The following is a 23,208-nucleotide window of genomic DNA, read 5'->3' on the forward strand; positions in this document are numbered from 1 at the left end:
GTCTGTGCGATGTGTGCGCGGTGTCTGTGCGTGCAGGCAGACATAGGCCGATGTGACACTACTACTCCCATCGGCCTATGTCTGTCCCCCGTCCACTCCTGCCAGCAGGATCAGCTCGATGGGAGCAGTAGTTCCCATCAGCCTGATCCTGCTATTTAAATTGCCCTACTGTGTCCCCAATAAATGTTAAATACTTGTCATTGGTGGCCAGTGGTTACCTAAAAGAAATTAGTTCATACATTACCTGTCCCCGCCGATCGCCACCTAAAATAAAGTAAAAAATAAAAAACTACACCTATACTCACCTAGACACCTAATTCCCCGAAGCCATCGATCTCCTGTAATAAAATATAAAATAATAAACCACAACCTTATCCTTACCCCTCCGTAGTAGTCCACGAGTGTCCCACGAAGATCTCCAGTTCAGAGCAGCCACATAGAATGTGACCGCTCTGAACCGCTGCCGCCGCTAGAATGACGGGGCCGTAAGGGTTCACCGGAGTTCAGGCAGCGCTGCTCCGGTTAGCTCCTTTACGGCCCTGCTGTATCGTGAGAAATTCCCACGGTACAGCAGTGCCGTAAAGGAGGTCTCCGGAGCTGCGCTGCCTGAATGCACTCCGGTGACCTCAGTCAGTGGCTCCCGCTGCCGGGAGCGGACGTGTTCCCGGCAGCGTGAGCTTACAGCAGCCATGACAGCTGTCACCATCTCCAGATGTGACAGCTGTGCATGGGAGATCAGCGCAGGAACGTGGACAGGTAACTATTATTTTTAGTAAACTAAGAATTAAATAAAATTGTGTGTTTTATTTCAAATAAATTATTTTTTTCTGGGTGTAGTGTGTGTTTTTTCTTTTTAACACTTTGTAGGTTAGTAATGGGGGTGTCTTATAGACGCCCATCATTACTAACCTGGGCTTCATGGCAGCTGGCGCTGACATTAACCCCACCACTATTACCCCCTGCCACCACACCAGGGCAGCGTGGAAGAGCGAGGCTAAGTACCAGAATTGGCGCATCCTATGGATGCGCCATTTCTGGGGCGGCTGACGGCTGGTGTTTCTAGCCTGGGAGGGGGCCAATATTCATGGCACCCTTCCTGGGCTATTAATATCAGCCCCCAGCTGTCTGCCTAGCCTTTGCTAGCTATTAAAATAGGGGGGGACCCCACGTCATTTTTTTTGGGGGGGTCCCCCATTTTAATAGCTAGTAAAGGCTAGGTATTCAGCTGGGGGCTGATATTAGTAGCCTGGGAAGCTCCGTGGGTTTTACCCCCTTCCCAGGCTTCAAACATCTGCCCCAGCCGTCTGCTTAACCTCCGCTAGAGACTAAAATTATGGGGGATCCCACGCCATTTTTTTTTTTTAAATAAATCCTTTATTTTAACACTAAATGACATTTGAGGAGTTAATAAAGATGCAGTCCCTAAATTATTATTTATTTTTTAATTAATTTTTCCCAAAACTTTTGACGTGGGCTTCGCCATATTTTTGTATGCCAGCCAGGTACAGCATCCAGCTTCTATGAACGCGCCATTTTCCGGGGCGGCTGCAGACTGCAATTTTCAGCGGGGGGGCAGAAAGCTTGGGCCTCCCTGCGCTGCAGATTCCATCCCCCAGCTGTCTAGTTGTACCTGGCTGGACACAAAAATAGGGAGAAGCTCCACGTTTTGTTTTTTTTAATTATTTCATGAAATTCATGGAATAATTAAGAAAAAAAGGGCTTCCCTATATTGTTGTGTCCAACCAGGTACAAATAGGCAGCTGGTGGTTGGGGGCAGCCCGTTCCTGCCTGCTGTACCTGGCTGGACACAAATATAGTGCAAAGCCCCACGTCAATTTTTTTTTAATTATTTCAGGAAATTCATGAAATAATTAAAAAAAAATTATGTGGGGCTTCGCCCTATATTTGTGTCCAGTCAGGTACAGCAGGCAGGAACGGGCTGCCCCCAACCACCAGCTGCCTATTTGTACCTAGCTGGACACAACAATATAGGGAAGCCTTTTTTTTCTTAATTATTCCATGAATTTCATGAAATAATTAAAAAAAAAAATGCGTGGGGCTTCGCCCTATTTTTGTGCCCAGCCAGATACAACTAGGCAGCTGGGGGCTGGAATCCGCAGCGCAGGGAGACCCAAGCTTTCTGGGCCACCCCCGCTGCAAATTGCAGTCCGCAGCCGCCCCAGAAAATGGCGCGTTCATAGAAGCGCCATCTTCTGGCGCTGTACCCAACTCATCCAGGGCCCTGGTGCGGTGGCTCACTGGGTAATAAAGGGGTTAAGGCCAGCTTGGCATTATCAGCTGGCCCTAAGCCCGAAATTCATGGGGTCACGCCAATATTAGACATGACCACCATGAATTTCTAGTAAAGTATAGAATAAAGTCCTTTAATTGAAATAAACACACAATTCTTTATTGTTCTAAATTAAACCATACTTACCATCACGCCCATTCCAGCTGAAGCCAACGATCTCCTGCAATAAAAGTAAAATAATAAAGCAACCTCATCCTTACCTTTCCATGGCTCCCACGACAGCTTCAGCTCTGCTACATCGAGATGACAGGCTGGACCGCAGCAGAACGCCGCCATCCAGCCTGTCATCCCGCAGACACTGAGAAGCGCAGGCATACTTCCACTCCTCAGTGTCTGGCTGTGACGGCATCCAGATGAGCCGAGGTCATGTCCAATGAACTCAGCTCACCTCATGTACGTCACTGACAGCGTGGGAAAATTCTCCTGCACTCAGCACTTCAGCGTGAGAATTTTCCCACGCTGTCAGTGACGTGCATGAGGTGAGCTGAGTTCATTGGACATGAACTCGGCTCATCTGGATGACGTCACAGAGAGACACTGAGGAGCGCAAGCATGCCTGCGCTTCTCAGTGTCTGCGGGATGACAGGCTGGATGGCAGCGTTCTGCTGCGGTCCAGCCTGTCATCTCGATGTAGCAGAGCTGGAGCTGTCCTGGGAACCATTGAAAGGTAAGGATGATGTTGCTTTATTATTTTTCTTTTATTGCAGGAGATCGTTGGCTTCAGCTGGAATGGGCGTGATGGTAAGTATGGTTTAATTTAGAACAATAAAGAATTGTGTGTTTATTTCAATTAAAAGACTTTATTCTGGGTGTTTGTGTTTTTCTTTAACTTTGACTATGGGGTTAGTAATGGGGGTGTCTTATAGACGCCTCTCCATTACTAACCTGGGCTTGATGTCATCTGGCATTATAAGCTGACATCAACCCCAGCCCTATTACCCCACTGCCACCGCTACAGGGCAGTGGGAAGAGCGAGGCTAAGTGCCAGAATTGGCGCATCCTATGGATGCGCCATTTCTGGGGCGGCTGACGGCTGGTGTTTCTAGCCTGGGAGGGGGCCAATATTCATGGCACCCTTCCTGGGCTATTAATATCAGCCCCCAGCTGTCTGCCTAGCCTGTGCTAGCTATTAAATTAGGGGGGACCCCACGTTATTTTTTTTGGGGGGTTCCCCCATTTTAATAGCTAGTAAAGGCTAGGTATTCAGCTGGGGGCTGATATTAGTAGCCTGGGAAGCTCCGTGGGTATTACCCCCTTCCCAGGCTTCAAACATTTGCCCCAGCTGTCTGCTTAACCTCCGCTAGAGCCTAAAATTAATCGGAACCCCACGCCATTTTTTTTTAAATAAATCCTTTATTTTAACACTAAATGACAAGTACAGTAATCAACACTATTACTGTACTTCATATATATGTGACTGACATGTTTCTATCTATCTAATCTATGTGTGAAGCTCTATTCTGTCTTATAAATTGTCGGGTACAGATGCTGAATTGCCGGCCGGCTTTTTTAAAGAGACGGTGCACGAAAACACTAATATTTTTTTAAATAAATCCTTTACACTAAATGACAAGTACAGTAAGCAACACTGTCACAGTACTTCATATATATGTGACTGACATGTTTCTATCTATCTAATCTATGTGTGAAGCTCTATTCTGTCTGTTATAAATTGTCGGGTACCGCTGCTGAATTGCCGGCCGGCCTTCTTAAAGAGACGGTGCATGAAAACACTAATATTTTTTTAAATAAATCCTTTACACTAAATGACAAGTACAGTAAGCAACACTGTCACAGTACTTCATATATATGTGACTGACATGTTTCTATCTATCTAATCTATGTGTGAAGCTCTATTCTGTCTATTATAAATTGTCGGGTACAGATGCTGAATTGCCGGCCGGCTTTCTTAAAGAGACGGTGCACGAAAACACTAATATTTTTTAAAATAAATCCTTTACACTAAATGACAAGTACAGTAAGCAACACTGTCACAGTACTTCATATATATGTGACTGACATGGTTCTATCTACCTAATCTATGTGTGAAGCTCTATTCTTTCTGTTGTAAATTGTCGGGTACCGGTGAATGCCGCTGATGAATTGCCGGCTTTTCATGTCATTCTACATTATTCTTAGTTGTTTTACTTCATGTAGAATTAACCTACAAGGAAAGAAAGGGTTTATTTTCATTCCGATATTTGTGTCCCATTGACTTGCATTGGTTTCCGGTATCGGAATCGGCGATATCCGATACTTTTTGGGTATCGGCCCGATCCAATCCGATACGATATTTCCTGATATCGGAAGGTATCGCTCAACACTAGTCATATGTCTTCCACACAGAGTCTGGCATCGCGCTACTGTGCAGGCATATTTCTCTGCCCCTGTCAGAGCAAAGTACTGCAGTGCAAGAAAAGGCCAAAGAGCCCCAGCACATGCGCCATTTAATTGAGGACTACTGAGAGGTGTATCTGCACAAGCACTGCCTACGGCATGAATGGTGCCATTGTGAAAGTTCAAACAGGAGACCGGTCACTCACAAAGCAGTGATTGTGTCATGCAGGTGCCGGACCAGCAGCCAATGACCCTACCTACAAATCCGGCCTTGTGCCCCTAAAGCTAATTACGCAAAAATTTCAAATGTGGATTAAAGAACAGCTGCAACCATCAGGAAGTCGTCCTTTATAACATTGATAGGGACAGGAACATACAAGAGGTTAAAAGGCACCTCCCTCCACCAACCACCAGACTTTTTCCTGTCCTTATCAGGGACAGACGCATACTTCCAGTCGAGCGGGAGTTCTTGATGCCGGGCACGGGAGGATTGGGATTGGTATCCTTGCATCTCTCTCCTTCCTACCTTGCATTGTGTCCGGAACCCGACACCCCTGCTGATCAAGGTGTCCTTCAGCCTGTCCAGTAAAGCTGAGGTGAGCCGCTTCCCCAGGCGGGGCTCTCTGCTCAAACTGACCCATCCTCGCATATGGCTCCTGTGCGTGCCAAAGAGACCAAATGCAGGAGCATTTACGGTTACAGAGGTGATGACGTGCAGACCTCTAGTACCTGGCGTGCGTTCCAGCCTGGAATGCAATTCCGAGTTTTGGAAATAAAAGCACCAAATCCCAATTGAAAAGGAGATGCCTTTTGACTATTCAGATTGAAGACAAATGAGACAATACTATTTAAAGTATTATCAGAGGGCAACTGAGGTTACCGGTGCATCTAGACTGCCAGGTATGGAAGGAAAAACCACTGGCCGTTCTGATACCCCTGGTATCCAGTATCTGGAAGATTTCCTGTAAAACTGGCTTTTAGCTGCTGGGGTGACTGCAATTAACATCAACCGTCTTAGTTTTAAAAAACCTGGGATGGATCATAAACTGGTAAAAATTGGATCTCATCCTGGCAAGACAAAAGATCTTTCTAGGAATCCTCCTGGATTCGGAACAGCAAATGTCCTTCTTACCAGGAAAAAAATAAAAGGAACTCAGAGACAGAGTTCTAGCTTTCAAAAAGAGATCACAGGTCTCCATTAGAGATGAGCGGTGTTCGACTAGAACTGTTCGCCAATCTCAAATTCGAGCTGTTTTGGGCGGTGTTCGAGTTGTTCGACGAACCCGAACGATTTGCAAAAAATTCGGCTGTTCGAGGTTATGTTCGATAACTGTTCGTGCACCAAAAGCGTGTCCTGCATGTCTGGCGCTATTTTGAGCACCAATCATGCAGGGATTGTCTGCCACTCACTGTAATGCCACAGCCATGGTGGTTGTGGCATTACAGTGATTGCCCAAATCGATGGGAACAGTGCTCACAGTGAAACATGAAAAGCCGGCAATTCAGCAGCGGCATATACCGGTACCCGACAATTTAGAACCGAAAGAATAGAGCTTCACACATAGATTAGATAGATAGAAACATGTCAGCCACATATATAAGAAGTACAGTGACAGTGTTGCTTACTGTACTTGTCATTTAGTGTAAAGGATTTATCAAAAAAAATAATAGTGTTTTCATGCACCGTCTCTTTAAAAAAGCCGGCCGGCAATTCAGCATCTGTACCCGACAATTTATAACAGACAGAATAGAGCTTCACACATAGATTAGATAGATAGAAACATGTCAGTCACATATATATGAAGTACAGTGACAGTGTTGATTACTGTACTTGTCATTTAGTGTTAAAATAAAGGATTTATTTAAAAAAAAATTGGCGTGGGGGTCCCCATAATTATAGGCTCTAGCGGAGGTTAAGCAGACGGCTGGGGCAGATGTTTGAAGCCTGGGAAGGGGGTAATACCCACGGAGCTTCCCAGGCTACTAATATCAGCCCCCAGCGGAATACCTAGCCTTTACTAGCTATTAAAATGGGGGACCCCCCCAAAAAAAATGACGTGGGGTCCCCCCTATTTTAATAGCTAGCAAAGGCTAGGCAGACAGCTGGGGGCTGATATTAATAGCCCAGGAAGGGTGCCATGAATATTGGCCCCCTCCCAGGCTAGAAACACCAGCCGTCAGCCGCCCCAGAAATGGCGCATCCTTAGGATGCGCCAATTCTGGCACTTAGCCTCGCTCTTCCCACTGCCCTGTAGCGGTGGCAGTGGGGTAATAGGGCTGGGGTTGATGTCAGCTTATAATGCCAGCTGACATCAAGCCCAGGTTAGTAATGGAGAGGCGTCTATAAGACACCCCCATTACTAACCCCATAGTCAAAGTTAAAAGAAAACACAAACACCCAGAATAAAGTCCTTTAATTGAAAAAAAGACACATTCATTTATTGTTCTAAATTAAACCATACTTACCACCATGCCCATTCCAGCTGAAGCCAACGATCTCCTGCAATAAAAGTAAAATAATAAAGCAACCTCATCCTTACCTTTCCATGGTTCCCACGACAGCTTCAGCTCTGCTACATCGAGATGACAGGCTGGACCGCAGCAGAACGCTGCCATCCAGCCTGTCATCCCGCGGACACTGAGAAGCGCAGGCATGCTTGCGCTCCTCAGTGTCTCGCTGTGACGGCATAAAGATGAGACGAGTTCATGTCCAATGAACTCGGCTCACCTCATGCACGTCACTGACAGCGTGGGAGAATTCTCCTGCACTCAGCACTTCAGCGTGAGAATTCTCCCACGCTGTCAGTGACGTACATGAGGTCAGCTGAGTTCATTGGACATGAATGAGCTCACCTCATGCACGTCACTGGCAGCGTGGGAAAATTCTCCTGCACTCAGCGCTTCAGCGTGAGAATTTTCCCACGCTGTCAGTGACGTGCATGAGGTGAGCCGAGTTCATTGGACATGAACTCGTCTCATCTTTATGCCGTCACAGCGAGACACTGAGGAGCGCAAGCATGCCTGCGCTTCTCAGTGTCCGCGGGATGACAGGCTGGATGGCAGCGTTCTGCTGCGGTCCAGCCTGTCATCTCGATGTAGCAGAGCTGAAGCTGTCGTGGGAACCATGGAAAGGTAAGGATGAGGTTGCTTTATTATTTTACTTTTATTGCAGAAGACATTGGCTTCAGCTGGAATGGGCGTGACGGTAAGTATGGTTTAATTTAGAACAATAAAGATTTGTGTCTTTATTTCAATTAAAGGACTTTATTCTGGGTGTTGTGTTTTTTTTAAATACTTTACTAGAAATTCATGGTGGTCATGTCTAATATTGGCGTGACCCCATGAATTTCGGGCTTAGGGCCAGCTGATAATGCCAAGCTGGCCCTAAACCCTTTATTACCCAGTGAGCCACCACACCAGGGCCTTGGATGAGTTGGGTACAGCGCCAGAAGATGGCGCTTCTATGAACGCGCCATTTTCCGGGGTGGCTGCGGACTGCATTTTGCAGCGGGGGGCGGGGGGGGGGACCCAGAAAGCTTGGGCCTCCCTGCGCTGCAGATTCCAGCCCCCAGCTACCTAGTTGTACCTGGCTGGACACAAAAATAGGGCGAAGCCCCACGTATTTTTTTTTTAAATTATTTCATGAAATTCATGAAATAATTAAGAAAAAAAGGCCTTCCCTATATTGTTGTGTCCGGCCAGGTACAAATAGGCAGCTGGTGGTTGGGGGCAGCCCATTCCTGCCTGCTGTACCTGGCTGGACACAAATATAGTGCGAAGCCCCACGTCAATTTTTTTTAAAATTATTTCATGAAACTAGATGGTGGCCCGATTCTAACGCATCGGGTATTCTAGAATATGTATGCGGCAGACCCGGCGCAATCAGCAGAGCGGTGTTTAAATTTGGCGCCAAAATCGCTGACTGGTCGCGGCCAGCAACCGCGACCAATCAGCAAAGCGGTGTTGAAACTTGGCGACTATATTGCTGATTGGTCACGGCCGGCGGTCGCGACTAATCAGCAGAGCGGGGTTTAAATTTTGCGCCAATAATGCTGATTGGTCGTGGTCGCGGCCAATCAGCAAAGCGGTGTTTAAATTTTGCGCCAATAATGCTGATTGACCGCGACCAATCAGCAGAGCGGTGTTTAAATTTGGCGGCAACAATGTTGATTAGTCACGGCCGGCGGTTGCGACCAGTCAGCAGAGCGGGGTTTAAATTTGGCGCCAAAATCTCTGATTGGTCGCGGCCGGCAACTGTGACCAATCAGCCGAGCAGGGCTTAAATTTGGCGCCAATACTGCTGATTGGTCGCGGACGGCGACCGCGATCAATCAGCAGAGCGGTGTTTAAATTTGGCGCCAATAATGCTGATTAGACGCGGCCGGCATCCGCGACCAATTAGCAGAGCGTTGTTTAAATTTGGCGCCAAGCTCGCTGATTGGTCGCGGCCGCTATTTAAATGTGGCGCCCAAATCGGTGATTGGTCGCGGGCAGCGCCCGCGACCAATCACCAGAGCAGTGTTTAACTTTAGCGCCAAGATCACTGATTGGTCGCGTGCGGAGAGCGCGACCAATCAGCGAATCGTATTGGTGAGGATCGGGGAGCTCCTCTGCCTGGTCGGATACTTCCGCTGCGAGAAGCCGGGAGATGAGCGACTGCTCGCAGCAGAAGTATTCCGACCCGCAGCGCCGCTCCCCGGTCCTCCCTTGACACCCTAGCCACTGATGTCCCCACAGTATCCGCATGGTGTTACAAAGATTCGGACATTTGTGTTAAAAATCGCTGATTGGTCGCTGGCGCTGCCCGCGACCAATCACCTATTTGGGCGCCAAATTTAAATATCGGCCGCAACCAATCACCGATCTTGGCTCCACATTTAAACACCGCTGTGCTGATTGGTCGTGGACGCTTCAGAGAGCTCCATTCAGTCTGGGGACGTTAAAAAGATACCGGCTAAGCCTAAAAACCAACACATCAGAATCCTGCCAGACAATATCACGACAATAGCCTTCCTCAGACACAGGTTGAACCAAGACGTCACCATCTACAGGCTTTAGCTGGGAAAATATTTCAGTGGGCAGAGAAGGTTCTATCCGTGACAGTGATACACCGAAGGAGTCTTAGAATTCCGTGGCAGGCTTTCTCAGTTGGAAAGCTGTTCAACAGTCAGAATGGGAGCTGAATTGGGAGGAATTCCATCGCAAAATACATGGTTGGAGTACTAGTCAGTTAGATTGGTTCGCCATAAGAAAAAACTCAAACAAAAAAATTATTTTCCCACAATCAAAAGGACAAGCCAACGGGGGTAGATGCCTTGTCACATGAATAGGATATGAACCTTGCTTATGCTTTTCCTCCCTTACCCCTAATTCCGGCAGTTCTAAGAAAGATGCAGGAGGGTCAAACCAAGGTGATAGTAATGCTACAGTTTTGGCCCAGGATAAGCTGGTTTCCTTTGTTGAAAATGATTTCCTGGAAGATCTGGAAGAAGTTTTGTGCACAGTAGCAGGAAATGATGGTAGAAATCTCTAGCCCCAATATTCCAAATATATTGGAATTTCTCCATACATGATTTGATACAGGCCTGAGACCTAGCACTTTGAAAGTACAAAATTTTGCTTTGAGCGCCTTCATGGACTATCCAGTGGCAGGACATCCCTGGATTGAGAGATTAATTAAGGGCACAAGTAAGATGAGACCCACAGTTAAAGCCTCTGTCCTAAATGGTTTGTGCAAACCATCATACGAGCCTCTTGAGAATTCAAACGTAAAATCTCTCTCCTTAAAAATTTATGGTTGCCATAACCACAGCAAGACAAATAGAGGAAATACAGGCATTTTCCATCAAAGATCCATACCTACGGATCCTAGAAGAATGCATTATCCTAAGGCTAAATCCAACCTTCTTGCCGAAAGTAGTAACAACTTTCCACATGAGCCTGCAGATAGTCTTGCCCTCCTTTTGCCAAGACCATAAGAATAGTCAAGGACTTACATTTCATTCCTTAGACGTCAGAAGAATAGTCCTCCAGTACTTGAAAACCACAAAGGACTGGCGAATAGATCTCAATCTGTTAAGACAATTTGCAGGCAAAAATAAGGGAAAAAAGACGTGAAAAGCAACGTTGGCTAGATGGGTTAGGTCAGTGATCAGCCTCACCTATTCATCAGAAGGAAGATCTACTCCGGACAACATCAGAGTCCATTCTACTAGAGCAGTAGCCACATCATGGGCAGCCTGTGGACCAAATTTGCAGAGCTGCAACATGGACAAATCTTAACACCTTTTGCAGATATTATAAACTGGACATTTTATCAGGGCAAAAGATGGCCTTCGGAAGAAAGGTCCTTCAAGCAGTAGTCATGCCCTGATTGTATCCTCCGGTATTCTCCTGATGGTGCTGTCAGGAGGGATATCCTGGAAAGTAGGCATAAGTCCTACCGGTAATTGGTTTTCCAGGAGTCGATCGTGACAGCACCCATTACATTCCCTCCCTTAAATTTCCTGTCTGCTATGTGAAGGTAACGTATGTAGAAGGAAACTGAAAAAAATTGTTACATCCATCCTGTTGTGGTACTTGGAAAATCACTGGTGGTTGGTGGAGGGAGGGGCCTTTTAACCTCTAGTGTGTTCCTGTGCCTATCAAGTATATGAAGGACGACCTCCTGATGGTGCTGTCATGATGGAAACCAATTACTGGTAGGACTAATGCCTATTTTCTTCACAAAAGATATCGATTTGCTCTGTATAACAGCGCCATTATGGCCATGCCTCTTTACATTACTAAATCATGCTGACAAGTTCTCTTTAAGTATTGCTTATACTGAGTTATTGATTTTATAGATTAATTATTGGTAACAACCGCTTTTTTTGTTTGTTTTTTTTCTCCCCAGTGACCATTATTTAAACCAAAATTCAAAGTACCCTGATAGACTGCTTAATGTGGGCAAAGCTGTGCTCGGTGAACATAAAAGGAAAAAAATGAACAAAGAAAAAAGTACCCAGGAGAGAGAAAATATAAGTAGAGCTGTCTGTGCATTACTAAATTCTGGAGGAGGAATAGTATTGATTGAAATCTCTAATGAAGAGTTCATTTACACTAAAGATGGGCTAGGACAGGACCTTGAAAACATATTACGTGAACTTGTGTATAAATTTGATGTAAGTGAATTCTGTGATTTCTCACAGGAAGAATCAAATTTAATTATATTTGTTAAAACTTGGAATACGCAAAGAGATTATCCTAAACTTTGCACTCTAGATACTGGTTTATATGCACGAAACCTCACCTCAAAGGAAATGCTAAATGCTTCACAGGTGATGAACCTGATAGAAAAAAAAAAGAGAGGAAAAGCGAAAAGAGCGCGTTTTTCTAGTGTCACAAGTGATTGGCAACATGGTGTACAAAGCTTGATGGCTAAAGAGTTTCTGTGTCTAGGTGAAGAACTGGAGCTTGGAGAATCAGATCATGTAGAATTCAAAGATTTTAGATCAGATGGTTTTCAAAGAAGATTCAAAGACGTAATTAGAATATATTTCTCAGCATTTGGAAACCGTGATGGAGGATGCTTGATTATCGGAGTAGATGATAACAAAGTAGTACATGGTTGTTCAAGAGGAACTAAAAAATTAGATCTTGAATTATTTATTAAGAACTATTTGGAAGGCATTATATTTGTGCACCTTGGAGACTGCAAATCAGAAGAGGAGTTTTACACTCTCACAATTAAAGATGTTTGGGATCAGAGCAATCATAACGGATACGTCATTTTTTTGGAGGTGGAGCCATTATGTTGTCTTGGCTTTGTGAAACATCCTCAGTCTTGGATTCTAGATTCAATTGACGGTTGTTTGGGAAAACCTCTGCAATCAAAGCAACTGACGGCATCTGAGTGGATAGAGAAAATGACCAGCTCAGATTCAGGTAAATCGTCTTTGCTTTTGTTTTCTTATTGACCACATAACATTTTAGCATAAAAAAATAGTGCTTGCCAGCCTTGAGAGCTCACTTAACATAGCGGTGATTGAAACCGTGCCGGCACTACCATCAGAACTGAAACCCAAACTCTGTCAGGAGGATTAAAGTTAATTTCCTACGAAAGCGGAGCTCTTAGTGCAGGCGCCGGGCAGGTTCACAACAGTATTAACCTGCACATTACTCCATATCTGCAGGTTAATAGCGTTTTGCCACATGAGAGGTTCCCTTTAACCTTTTACTCTAGCTGTCTGATTGCAGTAGATGTTTTGGCACAGTTCTACATGAAGGCATTGCTGCTAGAACAATGCTGCTGTTACAGCAGTATCACCTACACTATATGTATAAAAGAAACATATGGATGTATGGAAACACGCCTCTTAACCATTCGTGCACACTGACATAACAACATGTCACTGTCAAGGTGCTTGTATGAAGCAAGTGAGGAGCTGAGCTTGCTACATATTAGTCAAGTGTTGGTTGTATCATACAGCCAGCATGTAACATCAACAGCCATAACTAGGTTACCGGTAGTGTTGAGCCACCCCCGTAGTGTTCGAGTTCGGTTCGGTTCGTCGAACAACCGTGTGTTCGCCGAACTGTTCGTCGAACACCTTCGAACACCGTTAAAACCAATGGCAGGCAAACAAAAACACATAGAAACACATAGAAAACACCTTCAAAGGTGTCCAAAAGCTGACAAACTGCTCAGAAGACACAACTAACACATGGAAAAGTGACAAGTACATATAGTCATGCGAAAAGAAAAGAGGTGGAGGAGTAAAAGGAGGGGGAGACACAGATATAGGCATGTCATGCCCTTCTAAAATCCAAAAAGTGAGAAGCCGACACGTTCAGTCCGCTCCTGCCCGTGCCACCTCCGTGTCGCTGGGTTTGTGCCAGAGCCGCGGTGAACCCTGACGGCCAGCCCCCCTCTCCCAATACTGGTGCCTGTCCGCTGGTGGGTCGAGCGAGCCCCCCTGTGGTGGAGGCAGCTCTAAGCTTTTTAATTTAAATTGTCTCTCTAATTTGAATACTCTTTAAATCAATTTACAAGGATCTATTGGAGGGCAAGTCTCATGCCAGCAGCCGCGTAATTCCAGCTCCAGTAGCGTCCACTAAAGCTGCTGCAGTTAAAAAGCTTTTATAAGGATCGAGCTCGGCTGTCCACCGCAAGGCATCCTACTGCCAGTCCCAGCCCCTATGCCTTGGGGTGCCTCCTGATGCTCTTCACTGAGTATCCCGTGGTCCCGAAGCATTTCCTTTGAAAAAATTAAGTGTCCAAACTACAGGTGGTGTAGCTTGCTTAACAGCCGGGATAATCCGCTGACTAGCAGACACTGCTACTAGGCACAAAGTATTTCCTGGGCTAGATGCAGTTAAAAATTTGTAATTAGATACTCTCGTTGGATGCTGAGAAAGCATTCCATAGAGTCTCCTGGCACGCCATATATGATTCTCTTAAAAAGCTTGGGGTAGGGGTCTAGGGGACCCTTTTATAGCCAAAATCACGGCCCTGTATCACAATACGTCACCTAGGCTGAAGATAAATGGAACTGTAGCACCCTGAGGGCTCGGTTGCTACAGAGGTATTGCACCTCACCCAGAGGTGTGATATCTCACTCTCAGGTAAGGATGGAGTGTGGATCAGGACCCGACACCTGCATGCATTACACCACATTGCCGTGGGGCAGGGCGACCAATATGCCTCTGAGATGGGCACGACAGTCCCTGTCCCTGGCTGGAGTGGGGGGAGGGAACACTGAGGAAGGGGAACCCTGTAGTGCAGGAGCAGGGAGGAAGCAGTTCCTGGGTGCATTGAGAAGGGAGTATAAAAGGTGGGCACCATCTTAGTTCAGTGCAGAGAAGTCTGAGCAGAAGTGGCAGGGAGCAGGGGCTCTGCGTGAGCTCTGCTCCGGAGGCGGGCCTAGTAACAGAGGCCCAGGCCTGGAAGAGGGAGAAGGAAGGAAGAGGAGCGGAGAAGGCTCCAGGAACGAAGGGATCCCAGGGGTGCGGACGGGCGAGTCGCCACCGCACGCCCGAATCCACCTGCGTGGAGGGGTCAGGCCAAAGGGGGAGACCGGTCCCCGAAACTAGTGGAGGCAGGAAACGACCCTCAGCTAGAAACCGGAGGCTGTGACATTTTATGTGGCGCAGCCCCTCGCTACACCCGTTAGGAAGGCACCACATAGGGTCAGGGAAACTGGCGCCAAGTTTACCAAGAGGAGGCCCGAGGCAGCCGGACAGAAGGGTTGGTAAGAAAGGACACACAAAGGGGGTCCTGTGAAGCGCTCCAAAGTTATCTGGGAGTTGTCTGAGCCCCTCACCTGGTGAGCACAGTACGACGTGGGCAGCCGTTTCCTGCAGACGTGGTCTGGATAATAAGAACTGTGAGTAAAGGCCCTGGACTGCATCACTGACTCCGTGTCGTTACTGCTGCTGCCCTGCACCATCACCCCCATCCTCCGCATACACTGCCCTGAGGCTATACTCCTCCCGTGGGGAGTTATGCTACGCTCTGCTGCACCCACAACACCAGCCTCAGCGGTCTGCCCTGCAGCGGCGGTTCACTCTGACCGCAATCCACGGGTGGCGTAGTCGGACATTTAAACATCAAAACCACATAAATAGTTCCGCCACTGGTTTGACCACTCTGAGCCACGGAACCGGGTCGCCGCCACGAAGACTACAACCACCAGCATCCACCAAAAAGGGTCCGGCTCCGGGTGTCCCAAGGCCCAGGGGGTGCATCAGAACATTTTCATCACCTTTTACAATCACCAATGGGACAAGGCAGGGATGTCCTCTGTCCCCTCTCTTATACATCCTAGTGACGGAGCACCTGCTCTCATCAATTCGCCATAACCCCAATATTAGGTGGATTGAGGTGGGAGGCACCGAGTACAAGTGCTCTCTATTTGCTGATGATGTCCTAGTATATATCACTCAATCACATATATCCATCCATGCTGTTATGGCTGAAATAGATCACTTTGTTACATGGTCAAATTTTAAAATCAATGCAGCGAAGTCTGAGGCCCTCGATGTCTCCCTCCCCAAATCCATATAGGATTCCATCCAGTCCAACTTTGCCTGGCCCTCACAGGGTATCAAATACTTAGGAATTCCTATTCATAGAGACCTCTCCCATCTATGTTATCTTAATTTTGGGCCCTTTATTGAACAACTCCATACAGACCACGGTTGGCAAGTTAGAACTGTAAGATTCACTACGTGAACCACTGGTGTTTTGTGGAAAAGCACATGTACACTGTGTTCCAAATTATTATGCAAAAAGTGTTTAGGAGTGATAAGGGAAGAATTTGTTTGTTTGTCAGTTAAACTCATTGATGGTGATGTGTGTCAGGGCTCTTTATATCACTGTAAGCAATTGCAGACACCTGTGCTAATTAGTTTGGCAGGTGTGTCCAATGAAAGGCAAGACTACTTAAGAAGGCTGTCTCACATTATTAAGCAGCCTACATTTTCTGCCAAAATGGGAAAGAAAAAGGATGTGTCGGCTGCTGAGAAGCAACAAATTGTGGAGTGTTTAGGTCAAGGCATGACTATAATCAACATTGTGCGATGATCAGGATGAAGTGTCTTGGCAATCAAGAAGTATGTAGCTGATTCACAGTACACACGTGTGCGTGCTGATAAGGGCAAATTGAGGACTCTTTCCTACAGGCAATTACGACGGGTTAAAAGAGCAGCGGCAAAAAAGCCTTGTCATAGCAGCAGACAAGTTTTTGAAGCTGCTGGTGCCTCCAACGTCCCCCGAACAACAAGATGCAGGGTCCTTCAGAGGTTTGCAGCTGTGCATACGCCATCCTGTCGACCTCCTCTATCCACTTCACACAAGCAGAAACGGCTCCAGTGGGCCAAACATTACATGAAGACTGATTTCAAAACTGTTTTGTTCACGGATGAGTGCCGTGCAGCGCTCGATGGTCCAGATGGATGGAGTGGAGGATGGCTGGTTGATGGACACCCCACGCAAACACGGCTACAGCGCCAACAAGGAGGAGGTGGAGTAATGTTTTGGGCTGGAATCATGGGGAGAGAGATTGTCGGCCCCTTTAGGATCCCTGAAGGCGCTAAAGATGAACTCCATAATGTATGTGGATTTTCTCAAACAGCACTTCCTGCCATGGTTCAAGAAGAAGAACCGTGTATTTCACAGCAAGATCATTTTTTTGCATGATAATGCACCATCTCATGCTGCACATAAAACATCTGCATCTCTGGCTGATATGGGCATAAAAGGGGACAAACTTATGGTGTGACCCCCCATGCTCCCCTGACCTCTACCCCATTCAGAACCTCTGGAGCATCATCAAAAGGAGTGTCTATGATGGCGGGAGGCAGTTCACATCTAAGCAACAGCTCTGGGAGGGTATTCTGTCCTCATGCAAAACAATTGAAGCAGAAACCATCCAAAACCTGACAAATTCAATGGACAAGAGAGTTCAGAAGCTCCTTTCGAACAAGGGGTCCTATGTGAAAATGTAACATCACCTAGAATAAAGTTTTGAGTTGAAAACTGTTTGATTTCAGTTTCTAATAACCTGCTAATGCTTATAATTTCAAAAATGACCATTTTTTTGGTCTTTATTAAAATGAAAAGGTTGATCGAAAAGTTTGGGGGATCTAAGAGTGTGGCAACCCAGCAGTCATGATTACTTCGAATTCTGACAATATGAGGGTCATGTTGCAGGTAGTGCAGCAAGAAGGCACTTATGTGTCTTGCGCATCTCGGAGCCCCAAAATTATTTTCCGGGCTAGATGCAGCTAAAAATTATTATTAATTTTAAATCTGGTGGAGCTTAGTATAGATGGCCTAATAGGATCAGTGCTGCACACTGCTACAAAGCCCAAATTATTTTCCAGTCAAGATACAGATAAACATGATTAGTAATTTTAAATCTGGTGGAGCTTATTATAGATGGCCTAATAGAATCAGTGCTGCACACTGCTACAAAGCCCAAATTATTTTCCAGCCAAGATACAGATAAACATGATTAGTAATTTGAAAGCTTAAAATGGTTGGTAGGGTGATTTTAACCAATCATCAAGCTTTTACTCTCCCCAGGATGACACAGGGGTAGAAAATTTGTTTCGGATCCATGATTTGTTCATCTTTATGAACGTGAGTCTGTCTACATTATCAGTGGAGAGCTGTGTGCGCTTATCTGTCAGCACACCACCAGCAGCGCTGAACACACGTTCAGACAGAACGCTGGCTGCGGGGCATGACAAGATCTGCAAGGCGTAAGTGGCTAGCTCTGGCCATTTATCCAGATTGGAAGCCCAAAAAGAGCAAGGGTCCAGTGACACAGTCATGGCTTCAATGTTTACTTGTAGATACTCCTGTACCATCGTCTCTAGGCGTTGACTATGTGTCAGACTTCTTGTCTCCTGTGGCCTTGCAAAGGATGGGCTAAAAAAGTGGTGAAATGATTCCGCAAAATTGATGTTACCAGCAGATACTGTGGTTCTGTTACGGTTTGAGTGCTGAACACTTGACGGTCCCACGGTTGGCAAGTTGGAACTGTGAGATTCACTACGTGCACCACTGGTGTTTTGTGGAAAAGCACAGGTAAGATTCTGCAACAGTCTCTGCTGATACTCCTGCATGCGTACATCCCTTTCTATGGCAGGAATAATTTCTGCAAATTTACTTTTGTACCGGGGATCTAACAGTGTGGCAACCCAGTAGTCAGGATTATTTCTAATTCTCACAATTCGAGGGTCATGTTGCAGGTAGTGCAGCAAGAAGGCACTCATGTGTGTTGCGCATCCAGGAGCACCAAGTCCCTGTTGTGTTGGTGGCGAGGTAACAATCATGCTTCCTTCCTCTGTCCTCTCCCCCCAACCTCGCACAACAGAAATGTGATCAAGGTCTCCCTCATCTGATGAGTCTTCCATCAGTTCGTCCTCCACTTCTTCCTGGGCTCCTGCACCTTCCTCACTAGTTTGGCTGCTACCATGCGCCCTGGTAAAACCATCTCCCCCACCCTCACATGCCTGCCGCCTTGGTGCTGCCGACCGTCTGGACCTTGCAGATGTTAGCCCTTCAGCATAAAACTCCTCCTCCTCTACTTCCTCCACCTCCTCTTGTGCCACCACCTGACTCCGAATTCTGTTTAACATGTGCTCCAGCATGTAAATCACCGGAATAGTCATGCTGATAATGGCATCGTCAGCACTAAACATCTTCGTCGCCATTTCAAAACTGTGCAGAAGGGTGCATAGGTCCCTGATCTGAGACCACTCCTCCAACCGTGATTTGCCCCACCTCTGGATCTCGTTCGCCCAGGCTATACGTCAGAACGTATTGCACCAGGGCTTGTCGGTGCTGCCACAGTCGCTGCAACATGTGCAGAGTTGAATTCCACCGGGTAGGCACATCGCATTTTAGCCGGTGAAGTGGCAGGCCCAACGACTTCTGTAGAGATGTAAGTCGCTGAGCTGCGGGATGCGAACGGCGGAAGTGAGCACACAGCGACCATGCCCTCTGCAGAAGGCCATCTAGTCTGGGATAGTGGGCTAAAAATTGCTGGACAACCAGGTTCAACACGTGAGCCATACAAGGCACGTGTGTGACATTGCCCCGGCGAAGGGCCGCACCCAGGTTTGCAGCATTGTCGCACACGGCCTTCCCTGGTTTCAGGTCCAGTGGAGACAACCATTCATGAAATTGGTTCTCCAGAGCTGACCACAACTCCTCATCTGTGTGACTCACATTTCCCAGACATTTCAAAGTAAAAACCGCCTGATGACATTGAGCCCTACTGCCAGCATAGTAAGGAGGTGTGCAGGATCCCTTCTGCGCAGTTAGAAAGCTTGTGGCATGACCAGACAGGCTTTGGGTGCAGGTGGAAGACCGAGAGGAGGTTGAGGAGGCAGAAGCAGTGGAGGAACTTTGACATAAAGAGGATTGACGCACAACTCGTGGGGACGGCAAGACTTGGACAGCAGCCCCTTGTCCTGCTGTCACCATAGTTACCCAGTGCCCAGTCAGCGACATGTAACGCCCCTGTCCATGCCTACTCGTCCAAGTGTCTGTGGTGAAATGCACCCTGTCACACATAGAGTTTCTCAAAGAAGCGGTGATGTTGTGTGCGACATGCTGGTGGAGCGCAGGCACACCTTTGTTTGAGAAGTAGTGCCGACTGGGCATCTGGTACTGGGGCACTGCGACGGACATAAGGTCTCGAAAATCCTCTGTGTCCACCAGGCGGAAAGGCAGCATTTCTGTAGCCAAGAGCTTGCAGATGGTGAAATTCAACCTCTTAGCTTTCTCATGGCTAGGAGGAAATGGTCTTTTACTTGTCCACATCTGAGGGACCGAGGGCTGGCTATTGTGCTTAGACGGGGTTGATAAGGGTGTCCCCGGCAAACTGCCGGTCTGTGAGGAAGATGCAGGCGGACATGTTAGGTTGCCTTGATCCAAAGGTGGTGCTATCGATGTCGGACAGCGCTCAACACCAGCTGGTGTTACCACCTCTAAAGAAAATGATGACCTGCCAATCACGCTGGCTGTTGCGGGTAAAGAGGTGGCAGGTCTGCGCCCCAAAACAGGTGTGACTGCTGTCCCCCCAGTCACAGAGGATGAAGAGGCTGCGGATGCACAAGATATGGCAGACGGTGGTTGGCCCGGCCGGCTAGGCCGCATTGTAGCACACTGAGCTTCCCACTGCAACTTATGCTTCATGTCCATGTGCCGGTTCATGCATGAAGTACTCAAACTATGTATTTTTTGGCCTCTACTTAGCTTTTGCTGACAAATGTTACAGATAACACGAGTTGGGTCATCTTTATCGATCTGAAAAAATGCCCAGGCTATGCAAGGCTTAGCACCCATGCGACCTGAAGAGCCACCACGACTTGTGGTGAGAGGCAGAGTTGTGTTTGAGAATGCAGTTGTTGACGTGCTTCCAGTACTACGTCTCTGTCCAGGAAGGAACAACCTGACCTCGTCGTCACTAGCATCTTCCTCCACCTCCTCTGCTGACCTCATCTCTTGGCTGACTGTGGGTTGACAGTAAGTGGGATCTCCAACCTCATCATCATCACCCTGTGCGTTATCACACCCGTCGTCCTCAGAGCCAACCTGTTCCTGCCCTGACAAAAAACGAAAGTTGTCGCTCCAATCAGGTATTTGAGTCTCATCATCGTCTTCCTCATTGTCTCCACCAACAGGAGTTACAGTTTGGGAATGAGGGTCTACATTATGGTCAGAACCTTCTGCGTCTGGTCCTGGATCCGACTCATAAAGATTCTGGGCATCAGTGCAGATCATTTCCTCGTCTGGATTCACAGAAGCGCTGGAGTCGACCTCTGATTCCCAGGCTATAGTATGAGTAAACAGCTCTGCAGACTCAACCATCTGTTCTACCTCATACTCAGACGGGCAGCTGGAGATTTGGGAGCTGTGAGGAAGCAAGTGCGATTGGGGTGACACCTTTGAGGACTGGAGTATTTGTGATGTTGAAGTTGATGTGGAGGAGAGCCCACTTAAAGGAGCACTTGATATCCGTTGAAGCACCTGCTGTTTTTGTGCCTCATCTGGAATTTGTAGCGATTGGCGTGGCCGTAAGAAAGGGATCTTATCACATTGTCCGCTAAAAGAAGTAGACATTTTAGTTTGGCTGGAAGATGGTCTTTCTTCTGCAGATGATACTGTTGCTTTAACACCTACCCCACGGACACAACCTTTTTTCCCCTTCCCAACACGCCTATTCCCCTTTCCACCAGCAGCAGGCCTTTTTCCACTCATTTTGGTGGTTAACTAATTCACAACTCTGGAGTTGTTTGCACAAAAAAACAATGGATGGGAACCGAGCAGAGCTGAGTGGCCAAACTATGGTATTAGGCCAAAACTATTGGCTGGGTTAGATGCAGAAAAAATTATTTTTAATTTGCAACCTGATGGAGGTCAGTATAGGTGGACTAATAGAGAAAGTCCCACACACTGCTAGAAGGCCAAATATTTTTTCAGAGCTAGATGCAGAAAAAAATTATATTCAGCTTGCAACCTGATGGAGGTCAGTATAGATGGACTAATAGAACAAGTCCCACACACAGCTAGAAGCCCAAATATTTTTTCAGAGGTAGATGCAGAAAAAAATTATATTCAGTTTGCAACCTGATGGAGGTCTGTATAGATGGATTAATAGAACAAGTCCCACACACAGCTAGAAGCCCAATATTTTTTCAGAGGTAGATGCAGACAAAAAATTATTTTGAATTTGCAACCTGATGGAGGTCAGTATAGGTGGACTAATAGAACAAGTCCCACACACTGCTAGAAGGCCAAATATTTTTTCAGAGCTAGATGCAGAAAAAAATTATATTCAATTTGCAACCTGATGGAGGTCAGTATAGATGGACTAATAGAGAAAGTCCCACACACTGCTAGAAGGCCAAATATTTTTTCAGAGCTAGATGCAGAAAAAAATTATATTCAGTTTGCAACCTGATGGAGGTCAGTATAGATAGACTAATAGAGAAAGTCCCACACACTGCTAGAAGGCCAAATATTTTTTCAGAGCTAGATGCAGAAAAAAATTATATTCAGTTTGCAACCTGATGGAGGTCAGTATAGATGGACTAATAGAACAAGTCCCACACACAGCTAGAAGCCCAAATATTTTTTCAGAGGTAGATGCAGATAAAAATTATTTTTAATTTGCAACCTGATGGAGGTCAGTATAGATGGACTAATAGAGAAAGTCCCACACACTGCTAGAAGGCCAAATATTTTTTCAGAGCTAGATGCAGACAAAAAATGATTTTGAATTTGCAGCGTGATGGAGGTCAGTATAGATGGACTAATAGATCAAGTCCCACACACTGCTAGAAGGCCAAATATTTTTTCAGAGCTAGATGCAGAAAAAAATTATATTCAATTTGCAACCTGATGGAGGTCAGTATAGATGGAGTAATAGAATGATGCTATGCCCAAAAGATTTTACTTCACTAGGTGCAGTAAAAAAATTGGTATTCTATACACAGGTGGTATATCTTGTGTAACGGGTCCGGGAGGCGGACTGTAACGGGTCCGGGAGGCGGAACCTCTGAGCTACTATACAAGGGGGCGGCCCTTGTAAGGGAGCGGGTGGCAGTCTCTGGGTGAACGGACAGGGAGTTACGGCAAGTGATCAGGGCAGTCTCTGGGTAAGGGGTAGGTACGACCTGTGATGGCAGAGCCTCCGGGTAGGCTAGCAGGCAGATGGTAGATGTGTGCTCCCAGGTGAGCAAGCGAGAGTCTCTGGAATAGCAGGTGGTCACGGCACGTGACGGCGGAACCTCCGGGCTGGCAGGCAGGTAGGTAACGGAGAAGCGCTCCCAGGTGAGCGGGCAAGAGTCTCTGAGATAGCTGGTGGTCACAGCACGTGACAACGGAGCCTCCGGGCTGGCAAGCAGGCAGGTAACGGAGATGCGCTCCCAGGTGAGCGGGCAAGAGTCTCTGAGATAGCTGGTGGTCACAGCACGTGACAACGGAGCCTCCGGGCTGGCAAGCAGGCAGATAACGGAGAAGCGCTCCCAGGTGAGCGGGCAAGCTGGTCCATCGACAG

The 23,208-nt window shown here is 46.8% G+C and overlaps 1 protein-coding gene across 1 annotated transcript in view; it reads left to right on the forward strand.

The window, feature by feature from the left end:
• Positions 1-9,820: 9,820 nt before the first annotated feature.
• The window catches only part of LOC141246137 (schlafen family member 9-like), a 74,748-nt gene continuing 61,360 nt past the window's right edge, over positions 9,821-23,208 (forward strand). Inside the window, exons 1-5 of the mRNA XM_073669115.1 lie at positions 9,821-9,873; positions 10,028-10,167; positions 10,232-10,336; positions 10,461-10,680; positions 11,544-12,574. Of these exons, the coding sequence (XP_073525216.1) occupies positions 9,821-9,873; positions 10,028-10,167; positions 10,232-10,336; positions 10,461-10,680; positions 11,544-12,574 (1,549 nt within the window). The remainder of the gene's footprint in view (positions 9,874-10,027; positions 10,168-10,231; positions 10,337-10,460; positions 10,681-11,543; positions 12,575-23,208) is intronic.

Source organism: Phyllobates terribilis, unplaced genomic scaffold (assembly GCF_046119375.1).
Source record: "Phyllobates terribilis strain yellow unplaced genomic scaffold, ASM4611937v1 Scaffold_2__4_contigs__length_985480577, whole genome shotgun sequence".
NCBI classification, from domain to species: Eukaryota; Metazoa; Chordata; class Amphibia; order Anura; family Dendrobatidae; genus Phyllobates; species Phyllobates terribilis.